The sequence below is a fragment of the Castanea sativa genome, chromosome 12, assembly GCF_040712315.1.
Source record: "Castanea sativa cultivar Marrone di Chiusa Pesio chromosome 12, ASM4071231v1".
Taxonomy (NCBI): domain Eukaryota; kingdom Viridiplantae; phylum Streptophyta; class Magnoliopsida; order Fagales; family Fagaceae; genus Castanea; species Castanea sativa.
This window is the reverse complement of record NC_134024.1, coordinates 154,973-175,694: the sequence shown is the minus strand read 5'-3', so window position 1 is coordinate 175,694 and position 20,722 is coordinate 154,973. Positions and strand designations below refer to the sequence as shown.

Below are 20,722 nucleotides of genomic sequence, written 5' to 3'. Positions count from 1 at the left end.
TACATAATTTAAGATTATAAAAACTTAAAATTAAAAAATTTATTGATGATATAGTTATTGATCTTTGAACTTCTTGAAATTTTACATGTATGAAAGATATAATAAAAAAATGCAATCTAATGATGAATTTATCAAAATTTACATCTAATAAAAAAATATAAGGAGGGTTTGAAGAATTTCTTTTGAAACTAGTTTGGGATAAGCTTTCTCCATAATCATTTAACAAAGAGGAAAGATGAACATATGCACTGAAGGTTGTGAAGTTAGAAAAATAAATAAGACGAAGGCAAGTAAAGATGCAGCATGAAGAAAATGTTGATGGTAGTCTTTGTCAGACGATGGTGGTACTAGTACGGCAGCTGGCCAGAGAAAAAGATGATGATGGTGGTGGTATTGCGCTAAAAGGATTGTTTTGCTAAGGATTTGTCATTTGTAATTGTCCTTCTGGCATTTTTTAGACTGAATTTGTCATTTGTCTAAAGGTTTTTCTTATTATCTAGGTTTATGAATTGTTTTGTTGGTTAGTCTAAAGGATTTTCTTGATATTCTTTGGGGCAATTGAGAAAAGGGATTGTTTGATAAAATAGAAGTACAAAATTGGGAAATTTCTTATGTCAATTTGTAAAAAAATCTGGAGAAAGAGGGCCAAGTATATACAATTTAGGGTCAAAAGTCAAAATTTTTGTGTAGCTATATACTAGTCGTTCTGGGGCAATGGCCCCCTAAGCCCACAAGTTCCGTCCCTGCTGACCCAGCCACACGTGCATTGTCTCACCACCTTACAATAAAGCCTCACCTAATGTTGGCATTACTCGATGTTAGGTGCACCACCATCAGTGCTTCTGAAGGATTGGGGCTTGAGTTGGGCCTAACTCATCTAATTGTCATTGAGTTTCTCTCAAAGTGAGACTAGCCCACTAACATGACTAGCCCATACTAATTTACACCCAGGTCCAAAAATACTTGGGCATAATTTCATTAGTGAAATTACCTGACATTTTTAATTCAAATGATGGCATGACATTTTTATTAGTGAGCTGATAAGTAAAAATCAAATTGACTGCTACCAAATCAATTGTGACTTCATGTGCGTGTGGGCTGTTGTATTAAACTTTTTCTTTCTTTGTGTTTAAGTTTTCTAGAGGATGTTTCTCAAAAAAAAAAAGAAAAAAAAAAGGAAAGGTTTTCTAGAGGATGATCGACAGCTTTGTTGATCGGCTGGTAATAGAAACATAATTTGCTAATAAATTATAATAATAAGAAAAGCAATCATAGCCATAATTCATTGATTAGTGGTGCATGTATTACAATTTTTATTACATTAAGCTTACTAAATGATGTGTCACTAACGATAAAGAGACTTTCAAATATTCATTTCTACAATAATTAAAATCTATCGATTACATTTATTGTCACTTTAATTTGTAAGTTTCACTTAATAAAACTCTATGTTAAGAAAGAGGCAGAGAGGAGAGATTTTTGTTTATTTATTTATTTATTTTTTTGTAGAGAAATTTGAGAGGAAAGAGATTAATAAGAAGTGTAGAACACGGAGCGATGAGATCTTTTGGAAAGTAGCTGGAAAGTAGAATATTAGAAAATGCAAATTGAAAATGTGAAAGTAATATAACAAATTTCAACAAAACAAGGACAAAGATGGGGCCGTGGGGGTAGTTAATCAATTTCCTTCGGACTGGCAGCTCTTGAAAAAAAGGCATTGGGGTCTTGTCTTTTTCCCATTTCCCAGAGGAGAAATCTGCTAATAATCAGCCTTCATTGCCCGGCATCAAATATTTCATTTTCCCCAAATTCCTGTTTCTCCAAACCAAATGATGCTTCACCAAACCAATTCGTGTGCGTCTTGTTCCATATACCTTCATGCGATTCTCTTCCTTTTTATAATCCTGCTCTGCTTGCAACCAACCACTGCAGCCCCTGCTCCAACAAATGAGACCGATCGTTTGGCTTTGCTCAAATTTAAAGAATCTGTATCTTATGATCCATATAACATTTTGAGTTCATGGAATGACTCTGTGAACTTCTGCAATTGGCTTGGAATAACATGCGATGGTCGACACCAAAGAGTCACGGCCTTGGACCTACCGGGCTACAACTTACGTGGATCTCTATCACCTTACATAGGCAACCTCAGCTTTCTTAGATCCATCAAACTCCAAAACAACAGCTTCTATGGTGAAATTCCACAGGAAGTTGGCCATTTGTTTCGACTGCAAGAACTCAGACTTAACAATAACACGTTGGAGGGGCAAATACCACCCAACTTGTCCAAGTGCTCCAATCTCAGATTCATACATCTTCATGTGAATAACTTTAGAGGGAAAATTCCAATGGAGCTAGGCTCTCTAATGAAACTTGAAGAACTTCAACTCCTCAAAAACAATTTGGCAGGAGGGATCCCACCTTCTCTAGGAAATCTTTCTTCGCTCAAATCTTTCGCTGCAGAGTACAATAACCTGGTGGGAAATATTCCAGATACCATAGGCCGATTAAAAGGCTTAGTAGTTTTCTCAATTCTCATGAATAAATTGTCAGGTATGATCCCTTCCTCTCTTTACAACGTGTCATCTCTCCAAATATTTTCAGTTGCAGACAACCAACTTAATGGCACCCTTCCAACAAACATAGGCCTTAATCTTCCCAATCTCCAAGTTCTTCGATTTGGTGGGAATGAGTTCTCTGGGCCAATCCCTACTTCATTATGCAATGCAACTCACCTTCAAAAAATTGATTTTGGTATGAACAATTTTCTGGGATCAGTTCCAACTAATTTTGGAAATTTGTTGGATCTTTCATCGCTAGGTTTGAATAGCAATTACCTAGGAAAGAGCCTCCATTTCTTAACATCGCTAACAAATTGTAGCAAACTGGTCTCCGTGGATTTAAGTAAAAACCAATTTCAAGGTGTTTTGCCCAATTCTATAGCCAACTTGTCAACCAACCTCACTAAATTATTTTTTGGAGGCAATGAAATATCTGGAACTATTCCTGCATCATTAGAGAATCTTGTCAACTTAATTGGCTTAGGAATGGATTATAATCACTTCAGTGGCACCATTCCCACTAGTTTCGGGAGGTTTCAGAAGATGCAACTGTTGGTTTTAGGTGGAAACAAATTGTCTGGAGAAATACCAACCTTCATAGGCAACCTTACTCGGTTGTTCCGACTCGAGTTACAAGAAAACAGATTTGAAGGAACCATACCTCCAAGTAACTGGCCAAATTTGCAGATCTTGGACGTTTCACAAAATAACCTTAATGGATCCATACCCCTAGAGCTTATTGGTCTTTCTTCCCTTACACTAATTCTCCTCAATTTATCTTACAACTCATTGACTGGCAAACTGCCATTAGAAGTAGGTGGCCTTGAAAATATCAACAAACTGGATGTTTCTAACAATAATTTGTCGGGTGAAATTCCGAAATCTATCGGATTTTGTTTGGTGTTGGAACACCTTAATCTTTCGTTCAATAATTTTGAGGGTGAGGTACCAACTGAAGGAGTTTTTAAAAACACAATTGCAATATCATTGATTGGAAATACTAAACTTTGTAGTGGTATACCAAACTTGAAGTTGCCAAAATGTCATGTAAAAGTCATGAAACCACGGAAGTCCATTGGCTTCAAAGTAGCACTTATTATTACTCCCATTGTTCTATTTATTTGCTTGTTTTCTTCCTTTCTTAATAATCGCTACTCGATAAGAAAATCACAAAGGTCACTATCAATGGCTTCAAGAATGCCCCGCATTAGTTTTTCATACAAAGAATTCATGCAGTCACTAGACACTTGTAATGTTACATACAAAGAACTCTATAAAGCAACTAGTGGATTTTCTTCAAATAATTTAATTGGATCTGGCAGTTTTGGCTCTGTGTATAAAGGAGATCTTGATGGGAATGGAACTCTAGTTGCTATAAAGGTCCTTAACCTTCAACAGAAGGGAGCTTCCAAAAGTTTCATGGCCGAATGCAACACATTACGAAATATTCGGCATCGGAATCTTGTTAAGATAATAACATGTTGCTCTCACATGGATCATTGTGGAAATGAATTCAAAGCTCTAGTCTTTAAATTCATGACAAATGGGAGCTTAGATGTTTGGTTGCATCCAGGGCTAGACAGCGAAAATCAATCAAGGAACTTGAGCTTTCTTCAAAGACTAAATGTTGCAATTGATGTGGCTACTGCAATAAATTATCTTCACAACCATTCTGTGCTACCAATTATTCACTGTGATTTAAAGCCAAGTAATATTCTTCTTGACAATGACATGGTTGCTCATATAAGTGATTTTGGCTTAGCAAGGTTCGGCTCAACTATTGAAGATTCTTGTTTGAAGGAAACTATTACAAGTGGGCTAAAGGGATCTATTGGCTTTGTTGCTCCAGGTAATTTCCTTCCAATCATTTCTAAATCCTAAAATATCCTAACAAATATCATTAAATTAATTGTTTAAAACATATTGGTTTTCTTGTTTTAGCAATTGCCGTATCAGCAAAAGATCCTCTCTCACAACATGCAACACAAAAACAAGCATACACACACTCGATGTATTTTTTAAATAAAAAAGTCTAAGTAAGAAAACATGATTTATGCCATGATAAGTCGTAAATTTTATTAGTTGACAGGTATTACTGATTATCCATTCACTTAGCTTGCTTTTTTAATCGATTTAATTCCTGAACACTGTGTTTGAGATGATAGCTTGTCAATCGGCTATATCAAATTGTGGTATAGCAGCTCTTAAGACAGACCGATTCTACAATATTGTGTATTTTATTGATGTACGTATCCTACTCTGAACAAGCTGTCAACAAAAACTACACGTGAATTATGTAGTGGGTAATAATAGGACTTATGATTCTGTATTGAACATTTGTGAATTGTGGAGCCAGTATCTCATGAGTCCAGTAGTATGACCATACCAATTATAAATTAGTTTGATTAAATTATCCTAATTATAACCATTAACCATATTTCCATTACTACATCCAAACCATAAATATTGCCTCCTTCTAGTGGGCTCAAAAGTATTATTCTAACGTACAAATTATCATTTTTTTAAACTTGAAATATTGAACTTGTGGCATCTATCATCACGTTTTTCCTTATGTTCAATTTCTTTTTACTTTTTGATGGACACTCCTCAAATCCCAAATTTCATTACAAACAAGAATTTCAAAATCTCCTTACATTACATAACGTGTAGAGTATGGCATGGGCTGTGACACTTCAACAAAGGGAGACGTGTATAGCTATGGAATAATTATATTGGAGATGTTCTTAGGGAAGCAACCCACTGACAAAATGTTTAAAGATGGTCTCAATCTCCACAATTATGCTAAGATGGCAGTTGCACAGCCAGAAAGACTTGTCCAGATTGTAGATCCATTCCTTCGAAGAGACGTTGAAGAAATGCATAAGTACCTAGTCCCAAAACTTCAACTTGGATTGGCTTGTTCAGTGCAGTCGCCAAAAGAAAGAATGAATATGGAGGAAGTTACCAGGAAATTGCATTTGATAAAAAATGCTTATCTTAATTCCAGGATTTACAGACATGGGCCTTTAACTAGTGGAATCCAAGTTGAGGTATTGCTATATTTCAAATTTGAATTTGCTCAAGTAAAAGTGCACATGACAATTATCTCGTAAAATAATTATTTGCCATTATGATTTCTTTCTTTGTTTAATTTATTTTGCATACACAAGCATGGATGATTTTTTTTTTATAATTTTTTTGTTAGATAATCGTGATTGTCCAATTAATAGATTATCATTTTAATTCTGCTAAAATTAGTAAATTAGTTGTCCAATATTATTTATTAGTTATTCAAATTTACAACCACAGGTGTTATTGATGATCTACTTCATCTTCAAACAACCCATTTCCAATTTGCATTTGACATACAAATTTATACCTAGACCCACACAACGCTTGACTATGAGATGAGTTAATTGTAACTAATATTTTTTTTATAATAAAATTGATATATATCATTGGTTTTACTTAATAGTCAATTGTAGGTATCATGAGGGCTATGACTCTATGACTTCAACCACTTTATTTTGTTTGTTTCATTTGCAATTTTAAAATTCATCTGTCCAGACACTTTTTTTTTTTTTGAATTACAGTTTTTAAACTTCTATCTCTCTTGGAATGAATCCAAGGGTTCAAACCTTCACCTATATCAAATGAAGCAGCTAATCACCCTCTAATAGTAGTCAATCTAATTGAGCAGGGAAAATGTAATGAAATCATGCTACAACAAATTTTTGAAGAAAACTCAATCCGGGCTATAAAGCAAATTCCCATCCCTAGAAGAGCAAATCCAGATAAATCGGTGTGGTTGGGAGAAACGTCAGGAAATTTTTCAGTGAAATCTTCCTACTTAATAGAGCACGGTGATAGATTTGATCAGACGTATAACCAAGATTGGAAGAAGCTATGGGAAAGTAAATTGCACGAAAGACTAAAAATGTTTCTGTGGAGGCTTGCAAAAGGAGAACTACCCCTTAAAACCCGATTGGCAAATAGCATAGGGTGTGAGGATCTGTCTTGCGTGCTGTGTGGGGAAGCAGAGGAATCAGAGCTACATGTGTTCCGTGATTGTATAGTGATTAGAATGTTGTGGTTTGCCTCTGAGATTGGCTTGAGATGGGATCATTTTGAGGCTAATTCTGCTGTGGAGTTGGTACAAAAGATATTAAACCCCCCTAAGGAGTTAATAACTGATGGTTTAAATCAAAATGAGTTCACTTTAATGGCAGCCGTGATTTGCTACGAAACATGGAGGATGCGAAATTTGATGCTTTCTAAAAATGTAAAGTTTGACCCAATGGAATTCCCTTGGAGAATTAAGTCTGCTATGGAAAGCTTTTCTCCAAGAAAGGAAAATGATGGGCAATGTAAAGAAAGAGAGAAGGAAGAAGGGTAGTGTCCACCTCCAAGGGGCTGGATTAAGATCAATGTTGATGCTTCTTGGAGTGAAGGGAAGGCAAGTGTTGCTGGTTTGGCAAGAAACTGTAGAGGTGAAGTTTTGAAGGCATGGGCTGAACAGGTGGATGCTGTTTCTGTGGCGATAGCTGAATGCTTGGCTATTGGACTAGCAATTCAAGCTGCAAATGAAGAAGGCTATGAGCAAGTAATGATAGAAGGGGATGCAAAGATTGTTTTTGATGCTATCTGCAACACTGATCAATCGGTATGCTGGGAGCTTCATCAGTATGTTGAAATTATTAGAAGTGTAGTTAAGGAGAGTGAGACTCCTAAATTTTGTTTTAGCTGTGTTCCTAGGATTTTGAACAAAAGTGCTGATGCATTAATAAAATGGGCCTCAAGTTCATTTTTTATTGGTTATTTAGTTGCTGAGACTCTCCCAATTTCTGTTTCTAATGTTGTTGTTCTTGAGAGGGTCTCTTCTTGTTGTACTGTGTAATTCTGTTTTGTTGGTTTTAATGAATTTTATTTCAGCAAAAAAAAAAACCTTCATATCTCTCTCTCTCTCTCTCTCTCTCTCTCTCTCTCTCTCTCTCTCCACCACTTTTTTTTAATTACAATTTTTAAGCTAATCCATATTCTATATCTATGTCTGTATCTATATATTACTAAAAGCTGAAGCGTAGCATTTATTGCTACTGGGCTCATGTTGCGCCACCTCATTGCCACATCATTAGTCACATAATTATTATTCTTTTTTTTACAAAAAAATATATAAATAAATTATTAACTTTATATATTCATCTTTGTCGGTTTTAACATACATATATACATACATACATACATACATATATATATATATATATGTATCCTTTTTATTTTCAATTTTCCTATAATTTTTTTGACATTCACTTTTAAAAAAATATATATATATTTACACTTTCTTCAATCTTTCTTCTTCTCTTATCTTTTTATCTTTCTACTACCCTCTACTTTAATATCACTATTCATATTTCCCTTCATCTTCCTTTATTTGTCTCTTCTTATTCACTCTCTCTTACAATAAATTTGTCATTCTTTCTTTCATTCTCTACATAATTATCTCTCACAAAAAAGATTATCTCTCTCTCTCTCAATGTTTTGGTGGATTTTTATTTTTATTGCATCTCCGCTTTAGGTTGATAAATTTTTGTGTTTTTTAGAACTCTTATTTAGGTTGATACGATTTAGTTTTGTGTTTTAAGAAGTTATTATTATTATTATTATTATTATTATTATTTCTCTTTGATCGTTAAATTTTATCCAATTACGTTATAAAAATTAAAGATAGTAGATAAAAATATAATAGTATTCCATTACATAGCATAATTTGGATAATTTAGTGTTTATTGTTATATCTTTTAATTTTTCTTATTTTTTTTCCTTCTCATCTTATTTTATTCAATATTCAAATTCAACCACATCCTCCTTATCATTAAATTATTGACATTTTCTCTTATTTTTTAACATTTACACTTTCTCTAACCTTTCTCATTCCATTTACCTTTTCATCTTCCTAAACATTCTACATTGATATCACTCTTCATCTTTCCTTTTATCTTTCTTTATTTTGTTTCTTTTTATTATCATTCTCTCATTATAAATTTGTCATTCACTCTTCTATTCTTTACATAATTTTATCTCACAAAAAATAAGTTATTTTCCACTCTTTCTCCCTCAATTTTTTGGTGGATTTTATTTTTGTTTTTCTTGCATTTCTATTTTAGCTTGATAAAGTGTTGTATTCTTTAGAATTCTATTTTGGTTGATGAAATTTAGTTTTGTGTTTTAATTTTTTTTTTTTTAATTTTTTTTATCACTTTGATTGTTAAATGTTATCATATTGCATTATAAAGAATTAAAGATAGTATGTAAGAATATACACTATTATTATATTACATATAAGTTAGTGTTTACTGTTATATATATATATATATATATATATATATATATATATATATATATATATATTTTATTTTTACTTTTTTCTCATATAATTTTATTCAACATTTAAATTCAGCCACATCCCCCATATATATCATTAAATTATTTATATTTCCTCTCCTTTTTAATTTTAAAAATTTTAAAATATAATATTTTTCCTAAATTATTTAAATAAAATTGTCCTTATTAAGTGAAGTAATGCTAGGGAAACACTCATTCTCATACCCAATGCATCAAAGGAAAAATGAAATGCAAAACAAATTAAGTTAGAAACACTAAATTAAAAAAATTAAAATCATCATCAAATTTTGGATACCGATAGGTTGCCAATGGAAAGAGAGAGAGAGAGAGAGAGAGAGAGAGAGATGGTAATGAAAAAAAAAACAATACAAAGTAATAAAGAGTAGATAAAGAAAAAAGAATCAAGCATCAATTAGTAACCATTGATTGGAAAACAAAGAGGTTGTAAGGATAAGTAAAAAATAAAATAGAGATTATCGTGTGGAGAACATTAAAAACTTTACAGTGTGTAAAATAAACCGTTAAATTCACTTAAAAAATTAAATCAATAATTAAATACAATCATAGTACTAAATTTAAATTTAAAACTAATCAAACTCTAACTATGGAAACCATATTAATCATAACAAAAAAAAAAAAAAAAAGATGTTCTCTGGTAGTAGTAGAAATTACATTAGAAATAAAGTTAGAAAATATAAAAAATTCTTTTTGACCTTTCATTTAACCTTATTTATAATATATATATATATATATATATATATATATATATATAATTTTCATACACTATTACTTTTGAAAATATAATGAACAATGCTACCTCTCATTTAATGTTTTTGTTATGTGAATCATCAATTAGTAAATATATGATAATGGTAAGAAGTGTTGCAAATGAGATCACTAAAAAATATATATAAAACTAATTAGCCACTATCATTATGGAGTAGTGGTCTATAATTTTGTGCATCCAAAGAAATGGAATATATCGAGTTTTCTTAAAGGTATGTGTAAAGATTCACATTATATATATGTGTGTGTGCATGTGTGTGTAAAGGTAAAAAAAAGGAATATTTAAGGTTTATATTAACTTAAAAACTAATGAACTAATGGTTAATAACTAAAATTATAGTATTAATAAAATACTTAATGAGATCATCCTAAAAAAATTATCATGCACAACATGCGGGTATGCGACTAATAAATAATAATATCAATATCAAGTGAGTGATAGAAAGAGCTACACACCTACACCCACAGAGCTCTTGGCTTCGTTTCAATAGTTTCACATATTGCCTCTTAGCTTCCTTTCTTTTGTATGTCATGAGATGGAGTTATTTTTTTGAAAAAAAAGGGGTTTCCATTGTCCAAAGATAGTTTTTTTTTTTACTCATATTTTTTCCCCCTAATGCTACTCAACACAGGAAGCTATTGACAGGGTCTGTTGTACAGCATTTCTACTTGCAGTTAAAACAAATTTCCAAATTGGCAAAAACAGGCTATTAGTACAACAAAAATTGTTCCTTTCTATATAATTGATTTTATTTTCACACCTTTCTACAATTATCTTTTACTGAAATAATTTGTGTCTAATTGAGTTGAATGGATAAAATATTACACTAAACTAATTTTGAATGCTTAGTTGGATATATTTTGATGTTTCAAGCATCAAAAGCAAGAGAGGACATTTGATGGAGATATTTAGTCCAAACTTCAGAGTTGATTGAGGAATGGACAAGATATTTTATTTGTAAGATGTTTCAAGGAGTCTAGTTTGGCTAATACTAATTTTTATCCAACGTATGAAAGGAAAACACAATAATATCACTATTCCATTTCTCACAACTTGAGAGAGGAATTTTTTTTGGGATCGGAACTCTTTGTTTGGTTGTGTAAGAGCATTCTCATCAGGAGTTTTAAAAAATTTAGCATTTAGCACCTAAAAAATCAACTTTATAGCATTTAATACACCACTTTACAATACACATAACATCAAAATTTCTATTTTTTCTATAAAAAAAAATTCTATTTTTTTTACCACTTCATTAAAATATTATTTATTTATCTTTTTTTATTCTATTTGAGAGAGAGCAGAAAGTGAGATCTGAGGGAAGGGAGAGAAGGGGAACAAAAAATAATAACATCTTACTATAGCAAGGTGCTAAAAAATTTAAAATTTAGTGTCATTGATGTATGGGCTTTTTTAATGGTTTTGTTGCTAAAAATAACTTTTAGCATTTATCTCACCTTTGATGAGAATGCTCTAAGATTATAGAATTTTAAGATTTTAACTACTTTATAAAGACAATAATGCCATTTATGCGATATTTGTAAGAGCGATGGTAGAGTTAGTACAATTTTTTGTTATATTGTGTCTGCAAGTGTGTGTGTGTGTGTTTATATATATATAATCAAATGCATACAAAAAGACAAGTCATAAATAATGACAATATATTCGACCTAGGAATTGTTCACTCCTACGGGAGAAGTCCTCCCTACCACCCCTTGTGAGAGGAGGGAACTCCTCCCACATGAATGAATAATTTCTTCTATTCAACCAAACTAATAACATTAGAAAAACATTGTGTAATTGGTTGAGCATAAAGTGGAGCACAAAAAGTGAAATGAGAATTTGTATTCTAGAGATACATATAGCAAGTAAAAATTAATGATATCATATTCAACCTAACTAATAATCATGATTGTTGGAATTATTTGAGAAAAAAGTCAAGATTGTTGAAATTTTTTTGCAGAAAAGTCAGGATCGTTGATATTGTTGGCAATTGCAAAAGTGTATATTGGATAAGCTTAAAATCAACCTGTTTTTTTTCCGCTAGTTTATGTACAATTTTTTAATATGTTACCTCTTTTTGGTTTTGTTTACATTTACTCAATTTATTTTTTAAAGCAACATAAATCTATTAAAGTATACTTATATCAGAGCAGCAAAATTCTTGGTTCTTCATTCCACTCTCTTCTTATCCATTTTGTAGGTTTGCGCTCCCTACATACTAAATAATCGTATCAAATAGTAATTCGAAGGTTAACCTTTTTATTTTAATCCAATACTCAAGGGTAAGTGTAACATTAGAAAAGCCAAAGAATTTCTCTCCAAAAAAAAAGAAAAAGAAAAACATGTGCCAAAGAGAGGTCAGATAAATAGTAATAAAAAGGTTGGGTAGTAATTACGCTCTCCTCCTTTTAAGTTTGAGGGAATGATCCTCCACTTCAAACTTGTGGGGAAAAATATGCTCCCCTCCATTGAGATTTGAAGAAATTAACACTCCTCCCTTCCAACCCCCTAAAATTGATCAAGTTCCAAAACACTTGCAACAGAAAATTTCTCAATAACCTATTGAAAAAAGAAAAATAATAATAAGCAAAATCCACACTTAATATTTTAAAATACACTTCAATTAAAATTTTGAAATAATGAATTTTAATTATGAAATAGAATAATTTTGGAAACTTGTTCTTAAGCAAAGATCAGGTTAATACACAAAATTTTAATATTAATTTAACAAAGTTTGTTCAATCGGATGTTAAGGAGAAAAATATCTTTTTCCTTCAAGCTTGGGATGGACTGTCATTTCTCCAAACCTCAAGGGAGTGGATTGTAATTACCCAAAAGGTAAATATTCATTTTTTACTCCCAAAAAGAAAAAACTATAACATTGAAGTAAATACTAAAAATAAAAATAAAAATTGAAAGGATCAATAAGGAGGTAAAATGAACTAAAATACAAGGAGCAAGGGATGAATGAGCAATCAATGAATTAACTTGCAGTAGGTTCCAGTTAGCTTAATTAATAAAATCTTTGATTACTAAGTAAGAGATTTAGAATTCAATCCACATCTATATAAAAAACCGATTGATGTCTTGTTCTGATAATAAAGAGTGTAATCATCAGAAGAGGCATTATAGGTTGAAACTCTATAAAAAGAAATAAATAAATTGATTTGCATGAAGAGCTAAGTTTGACCCTTTTGCCACACTAAAAGGCAAAAGAGAAAGGGCATTTAAGACCAACCGGAAGACTATGGAACAGGAAATTATCTAATAAGAATTGAGTCCGGCTTTGTTTCATGAAGGTTTCGACTTTCGTCACAATCACTACTATAGTGATCTCAATTTCCAAATCTGTAAGTCACATATTCTTCACTTTTATTATTTTCCTTTCGCTTTGTCCTTAAAATGAAAGATGAATTCTACACATACAACACTTTCACAACAGATCTTAAATGGCAAGCTGTTTCTTGTAAATTCTAATAATCTATCACCTAGAATTTACTGTAAAAATGTTGTAAAAGTATTATGGACCTAGCATTTCTCAAAATAAAAGAACAATTTAGTCCAAAACACTTTTACATCAAATTATATTCTTCTTCCTTAAATTACTTTCCTTATAATTTATTCCTCGTTAGTTTTAATTGAATGCACTTGTTTTATTTATTTATTTATTTATCTATATATAGCTTGAGATTTACAAGTAAATATACATTAAATTATATGAGTCCAAATCTTCTGTCCCATCAATTGTGCTCCACTTCATGCTCCACCAATAAAATTTGAACAACTAGCCTCCCTCATTAAATGAGATAACTCTAACTTTAACACCGTTAATGTTAAAATACTTTTTTTTTCTTTTTTCTTCCGCAGCTTTTATTTTTTCTCGGTTTGACTGTTTCTGGCTTTTGGTTCTTTTTTTTTCTCTTCTCCATTGCCCTTTGAGTCAACAAGAACGGCTTTTGGCTTCCTTTTGTCCTGTGCAGATTTGTTTCAACTGAGAGACTTTTGCTGCAACAAGCAACTTTCAAGGCTTTTACAGATTTGTTCATCTTCATCCTCACTTCGCCCCGGTTACAGACACATCCTCACTTCATCTTCAAGTGTTCATCTGCTTCTATTGGTTTCTACAAAGTGACTTGTCTATGGTGATAATGGTGTTTGCTTTTTGTTCCATTATGAAAAATGTGGAAAGAAAAACGTTTTTGGACGATGTAAAGGTTGTAGTAAGTAAATAATTGGGGTTGCTGGATTTTGCATTTTACATGTTTGTTGAAATTCTTAAATGAGTGATTGGGATGGAAAGCTCCTCCATAGAAGCTCTCTTGTATATATCTTATTGTAGAGATTACAATTTGATTTGAATATATGGATAACATTTTATTTAAATTCCATATTTCATTATTTTATCAAACTCTATTTGATAAGGATTGATTGGATTAATGGATATCTGCTGAGAATGCTTGGATTGATATGTCTTGGTTTTGTGTTTCAATTGAGATAAAGTCGGATATGTCTCAATAGATGGTTTTTTTTTTTTTTTTTTTGAGATGAAACCGGACCTATTCTGCAGGAACAAAACATTATGTGCAGGAAAAACAGTTTCTACCGAAACAAAAACAGGGGAACCATACCAATTCTGCAGAAATAGAAACATTGTTATCTGCTTGAAGTTGTACACATCCCTTGATGATGGTGAATGTTGGGTGCACTGTACCATAGTCCAGCCCACACTTTGTCTTAGCTCATTAAATGAGCTTGTTGAAGAATTGGCAAGAAGTCAGCAAAGCAAATTGAATTTGCTAGAGAAGCTTGTTCGAAAGAGAAGAATTGAGTTCATCTTTTCCTCCATAATTATGTACAAAAGTACTGAACCATTTATGAAGGGATGTACAAAAGTCAAGCCAAATAAATGAATATGTGATGTTAAACTTGTGGGACACGTTGGAAGGAAGAAAGAAAAGAAAGAAGCAGAAGGCAAGGGTCATTCGGCTAAGGGAGAGCTGAAGAAAAGAAATTGGTTGAAGCAAAGTCAAGATAAGTTGGCTTGCATTTATTGTGACTTGATGTGAAGAGTGTGAAAGGGAGAAAAGAAGGATGAAGAAATAAAAGGAGAGGCCATTCAATTTGAAGGGGTGAAGAGTGAAAGAGTGAAGTCCCAAAGTTTGCTTCTCAAGGCTAACCGTGTTGTCAGTTGTATTGCTTGGCTAGCAACTGTGCTTTGGCCATTGCTTGGAGCTATCAAGAAGAGGCTAATCTAGTTACAATTGTACTATCATGCTAGGCTAGTAGGATCTCTTATATGAAATTTAAAATCCACAAGTATTTTCTCTATATGGATTATGACTTTCAATTGACTCTAGAGTCAAGAATTTTGTCACTACAATTAAAATAGGACTCCATAAACAAAATTAGACAAGTGCCACAAATACAGAAGTTCAAGGAAGATAATTTTTAAAGGAAGCAGAAGTTTTAGGCCTACAAACAAACAAAAAACAATGCTCCTCCCCCAAATACAAAAGTTCAATGAGTCTTTTTGCTAACCAGATCTAACTAAAAGACACATCTGAAAAACCATAGTAAAAGATAGAAAATTTGCAAAATTAAGTCAATATCTCAATGCATGATCTCTATGGACTTGGAGCGTGGCTGATAAATTCCTATAAACAAACACGCTTCTATCTTCAATTCTATCTTGCTATTCAACATCTTCATAATTTCTTTGATTTCCCACTTTGGGTAATTGTGCCTACATATCAATGTATAACAAATCAGAAATCAATAAAATCAAAGCAAAAAATTAATAATTGAATAAACTTTCATCTAATTACTTGTATCAAGTTCAACATATCAGTAAAGTTAGGTGTATTTAAATTTGTCATGCTATCTTCTTGATACATTTAACAATGAAACAAATAAAAATAAAAGCAAAAAATAAATCAATAAATAAACTTTCATTTAATTACCTGTGTCAAGTTCATCATATCAGTAAAGCCAGATGTATTTAAATTTGTCATGCTATCTTCCTGATACATTTCACAATGAAACAAATAAAAATAAAATCAATAAATAAATCAATAAATAAACTTTCATTTAATTACCTGTGTCAAGTTCAGCATATCAATAAAGCCAGGTGTATTTAAATTTGCCATGCTATCTTCCTGATACATTTCACAATGAAACAAATAAATATAAAAGCAAAAAATAAATCAATAAATAAACTTTCATTTAATTACCTGTGTCAAGTTTAGCATATCAGTAAAGCCAGGTGTATTTAAACTTCTCATGCTATTTTCCTGATACATTTCACAATGAAAATCATATAAATAATTTAGAAAATTAGTACATACTATTGTCTAACAAATCGTAAGTACAAAAAAAACAAAACACAAAACAAATTTCATACCAGTGTGAGCTGTTGAATATGAGAGGATGCTTTAGTTTGACGTTTTCTCTTTCTTGTAGCTTTCTCTAATGCACCCTTTCTTCTACGAGATGTCTCTACACATGCTTGTCTCCCTTTAAGCTTAATTCCTTTAATTTTATTTCCTTCACAATTAGTAGGCTGCACATTATCATTAGCTTGTTGAGCCTTTGATTTGAAATGAGTGCTCCCAACAGTAGATTCTTCAATTGATAAAATTTTCAAATTTGCCTCCACTTTGTTCAAAGTACTTTCATGAGCATCCAAAGCAATTCGAAAAGTCTCATCAGTTAGTGCAGCTCTTGCTGCCAAATTAGAATACAATTTAAGCAGCACTTTATAACGACTTCCCACATCCGCATTTTGGTCACGTGGTCCTACATGCATATAATTTTTCATTGCAGAACCAACCTTTGCATCTTTTGTCCACCTTTTTAAAATATACTGATTTGGCACCCTTTTACAATTTTGAAAAGATAACACTTTTAAGGCATGGGCACATAAAATTCCAACAAATTCAAATTTATTACAACTACACATCACTGTAGAAGCCAATGAATCAAATTGAACAATGTGTTGGCGAGATTTACGGGGAGAAATAACTTTATATTTTACCACAGATCCAACCTCACCCTCCTTATGCAATTCACAATCCCAAGTGAGCCATAATTCACGATTAAACAACTTAAATACTGCAGGAGTATAAACACTTGCTGCATGCTTCAATATTTCTACTGGATATTCTAATGATGGTTTACTTTGAGTTGCTTTAAAATCTGCTCTCAACTCTTCAAAACGTCTATCATCAACCAACCTTTGAAAGTGATGAAGGAAACGTAACAAGTCATAATTATAAGTTATGTACCTTTTAATTTGACTGTTCATACTCTCGCTTCTTTGAGTAGTAGACATATCAGCACAGAATGTTTTCCTCCCATAAACCAAAGCCCATTTCTCCCTTAACTCAAATTGTCTTTGCAACCAACTGTTATTCTTTAGATCATATTTATCAAGCATATTATCCCATGCATCTAAAAAATCGTCTTCATAGTCATGGTCATATACACAACTACTAAAATCTGCTGCAAAAGTACTGTACCTTCCAAACGCTTCTTTGAGGTTCTTAGCTGCATTCTGGTACATATGCCAAACACATAAACGATGATGTGTTTTTGGCCATTGTGAAGCTAAAGCTTTTGCCATTGCAGCATCTTGGTCTGTGAGGATAGTCTGTGGTTTCTTACCAAACATTGCTTTCTGAAAAGAATCAAACAACCACATGAAAGTCTCAGATGTCTCATCATATAACAATGCTGCACCAAAGATGATAGTTTGTTTATGATGATTTACACCAACAAACAATGCAAACGGCCTACCTTCTTTATTTTTTTGTAAGTTGTATCAAAGCACACTACCTCTCCAAAATATTCATAATCCAACTTCATTCTACCATCTACCCAAAAAATATTTGTAATTTAATCATCAAGGTCAACCTGAATTGCATAAGAAAAATTAAGGTCTTCAGATTGCATTCTTTGAAGATATTCAAGTAAGCCTCCTGTATCCCTGCTTTTCATCTCTTCTGTTCGTTTTGTACACAAATAATTATTATAGTCCTCAGGAATGAAGCCAAGATTGTCAAGTCCACCTACCCTTCTGGCCATTAGTCCTACACTTGCTTTTGGTGCAATTCCAGAACTATCTGCTAATTCAGCCTCAACAGCTTGGGCTGGATTAATGGACCTCTGAGATCTAAGGAATATACGCTTACGAGGAGAAGCTAAGACATGTGTGTGCTCTGACACAAATTTTACCACACAATATTTTTCACTATATCTACAACTAATTTTCATCTCTGCTTTGCAACCACATCTTGTTTCTAGACAATGGCATTTCACATTATCATCTCTTTTGTTATTCCCTCGTATACCCTCGCAAGAGCAACAAAAAACTCTATCTAACCATTTACGTGAACCATCTTTATCACCCTTATGGCCCTTACTTCGCCTAATACTAAATCCAACTACACGCGCATAACTATTATAGAAATCATACGCATCTTTCTCAGTCTCAAACTCAATTCCTAATTTCGGAATCACTTCTTCTTCTACATTAGCATGAATTTTATCATTGCTATCTATTGATATTGGTTCTGGTTGTTCAACTATCACAAGTGGTGAATCCTCATCTTCAAAATTTAATTTTCGAACTGATTGACTATCAGTCTTAGTATGATAATTGCTATCACTCATGACCTTAATAGAAAACAAAAACAACATAGTTATTTTTTTTTAATAAACAACACATATATATACACACACACACACACTTTAGACACAAACTCACACAAGTGTATATAAGAAAGTTGTTATAAATCTTAAAATAAATTTAAAAAAGAAATTTATTTACACTAAACCAAAAGAAGAGAACTTACTTTGTGACTGAACAATATGTAAAAGCCTTGAAAGTTGCTTGTTGCAGCAAGAGTCTCTCAATTAAACAAATCTGCACAGGACAAAAGGAATGGCACACAAAAACAAAAGCAAAAGCCGGAAACACTTTGGGAGAAAGGAATACAATGAGACAAAATAGGGAAGTGTCCAAATCAGAAACAAAAGTTGCGGCAAGAGACAAACCACATGGAGAAGAGAAAAAAAAAAAAAAAAAAAAAGAAGCCAAAAGCCATTCTTGTTGACTCAAAGACAATGGAGAAGAGAAAAAAAAGAACCAAAAGCCAGAAACAGTCAAACTGAGAAGAAATAAAAGCTGCGGAAGAAAAAAGGAAAAAAAAAAGTATTTTAACGTTAACGTGTTAAAGTTAGAGTTATCTCATTTAATGAGAGAGGCTAGCTGTTCAAATTTTATTGGTGGAGCATGAAGTGGAGCACAATTGATGAGACAGAAGATTTGGACTCAAATTATATTCATCTTCCTTAATTTACTTTTCTTATAATTTCTTTCTATTCAGTTTTAATTGAATGCACTCTTTTTCTTTATCTATATATAGTTTGAGATTTACTAGTATATTTACATTAATGGTTTGCATGAGCACCCAAGGACCATCAACATCATCATCATCATCTTCTTCTTAGGAGGAGCCCTTCGACTTTTCAAAAATCCCTCCTCCCTCTTATATATTTTTCATTTGGTAAAAAAAAAAATATATAAATTTAGATGTAAACTAAATATATATATATATATATATATATATATATATATATAAATGCTATAGGCAATAAGTATTTTATAATATTTTTACAAAACTATTAATATAGTAAATTCTTACTGGTTCTCATGAGACTATTAATTAAGTAGAATAATGTGTTTTTTCTTTTTTAACTGTACATGTGGTATAACATGAGACATTTTAATAAACCATCAGCTCAACTGTTAGTATTATTACAAGAGGGGCATTATTGAATCAATTTCGTTCCTTCCCTTTATATCTACAACTCAGTATCTTTCACTTTTTAAAATTTTGAAATATGCAGCAAAAACATGAATGTGCAGAATTTGGTTAGAAGCAAAAAAAAAAAAAAAAAAAAGCTTGTAATGTCGAATGCTCATAGGACCAAGACTAAACTGGTTTAAAATGTAAATTCAATGTTCAGCAAGCATTTGATTGTAATTTAAGCAGTTTATTTTTTTATTTATTTATAGTGAGAGGCTTTCAAACGGTGTTGTAGCAATAAAAGTTAAAATTTTAAGATTACTGAAACGATGTATCGTGAAGTCTTTTAACTTAAAGCTATATAGGTTTAGACTTGCTCAAAGTTTGGTTTAATGTAAGTTTGGAATCGAGTAGTTGTAGGAAATTATTGTTCTATTTCTGCATGGCTCAATCGATCGAAGAATAGACTCGACCGATCGAGAATCGTGCATTAGGAATTTTCTGCAGAATTTTAAGTCGGCCCAAACACAGTTCAAGCCCATTAAGGATTAGGGTTTCAGATCTACTTCTCCCACTATATAAAGGAAATCCTAAGCACGTTTTTAATGACTTCTAAGAGAGAGAAGAGTGTGCCTCTTTTTGTATTAGGGTTTTGTACCCAAAGCTCTCTAGAGTCTTTGTTGCTCATATTGCTGTTTTGTGTGAATCTCTTGTGAGATCAGAGAGGTGCTTGCCTTCACACGAGCTTGGGATTATCAAGAAGGAGATTTCTTTGAGAGCTTGATGATCATTCAGTTGCTGCCATAAAAGTTTAAAGAGACACAAGCGGGAGTGCTTGTACTTGCTGGAGAATCCAAGAAAGAAGGAGTCCGTGATCTCAGAGCTTGCACGTGGTCGTGTCAGTAAGTTCTACTAGTGGGTAGCAATAGGATATTAATGGTCTAAGTCGCTATTGTACAACTTCGATTCTTTCATAGTAGATTCAGGTTTACCTTAAGGATAGTTAGGTTAAATCCTCTCCAGGTTTTTTACCGGTTTGGTTTTCCTAGGTTATCATATTATTATGTTATTTATTATTTCCGCTGCTTTGCATGATATGATTATTTTTGTTTTAACCTAGATCTGAATAATAAATCTAAGTATTCACTTGGTTAATTAATTAG

General features: G+C 32.2%; 2 protein-coding genes across 2 annotated transcripts; one reads left to right on the top strand and one right to left on the bottom strand.

Annotated features, from left to right (window-relative positions):
• Window positions 1-1,748: 1,748 nt before the first annotated feature.
• Window positions 1,749-7,486, top strand: LOC142619200 (LRR receptor-like serine/threonine-protein kinase EFR). The gene is made up of 3 exons (XM_075792272.1): window positions 1,749-4,410; window positions 5,232-5,611; window positions 6,262-7,486. The coding sequence occupies exons 1-3, from the start codon at window positions 1,830-1,832 to the stop codon at window positions 6,955-6,957; spliced, it is 3,657 nt and encodes a 1,218-aa protein (XP_075648387.1). The 5' UTR covers window positions 1,749-1,829; the 3' UTR covers window positions 6,958-7,486.
• A 7,956-nt stretch (window positions 7,487-15,442) lies between these two features.
• Window positions 15,443-18,420, bottom strand: LOC142619405 (protein FAR1-RELATED SEQUENCE 5-like). Its single transcript, XM_075792495.1, has 6 exons — window positions 17,662-18,420; window positions 16,151-17,425; window positions 15,981-16,040; window positions 15,846-15,905; window positions 15,711-15,770; window positions 15,443-15,493 (listed from the first exon to the last, which is right to left on the bottom strand). Exons 1-6 carry the CDS (start codon window positions 18,418-18,420, stop codon window positions 15,443-15,445), a joined length of 2,265 nt encoding a protein of 754 aa, XP_075648610.1.
• Between the last annotated feature and the right edge of the window lie 2,302 nt (window positions 18,421-20,722).

Coding starts and splice junctions, on each gene's coding strand:
- LOC142619200 (XM_075792272.1), top strand. CDS start 1,830: ATGATGCTTCACCAAACCAATTCGTGTGCGTCTTGTTCCATATACCTT. Junction 4,411..5,231: donor TATTGGCTTTGTTGCTCCAG/GTAATTTCCTTC, acceptor CATAACGTGTAG/AGTATGGCATGGGCTGTGAC. Junction 5,612..6,261: donor CTAGTGGAATCCAAGTTGAG/GTATTGCTATAT, acceptor CTAATTGAGCAG/GGAAAATGTAATGAAATCAT.
- LOC142619405 (XM_075792495.1), bottom strand. CDS start 18,420: ATGAGTGATAGCAATTATCATACTAAGACTGATAGTCAATCAGTTCGA. Junction 17,426..17,661: donor ATTTTTCTTATGCAATTCAG/GTTGACCTTGAT, acceptor GATTCTTTTCAG/AAAGCAATGTTTGGTAAGAA. Junction 15,771..15,845: donor ATATGCTGAACTTGACACAG/GTAATTAAATGA, acceptor GAAATGTATCAG/GAAGATAGCATGACAAATTT.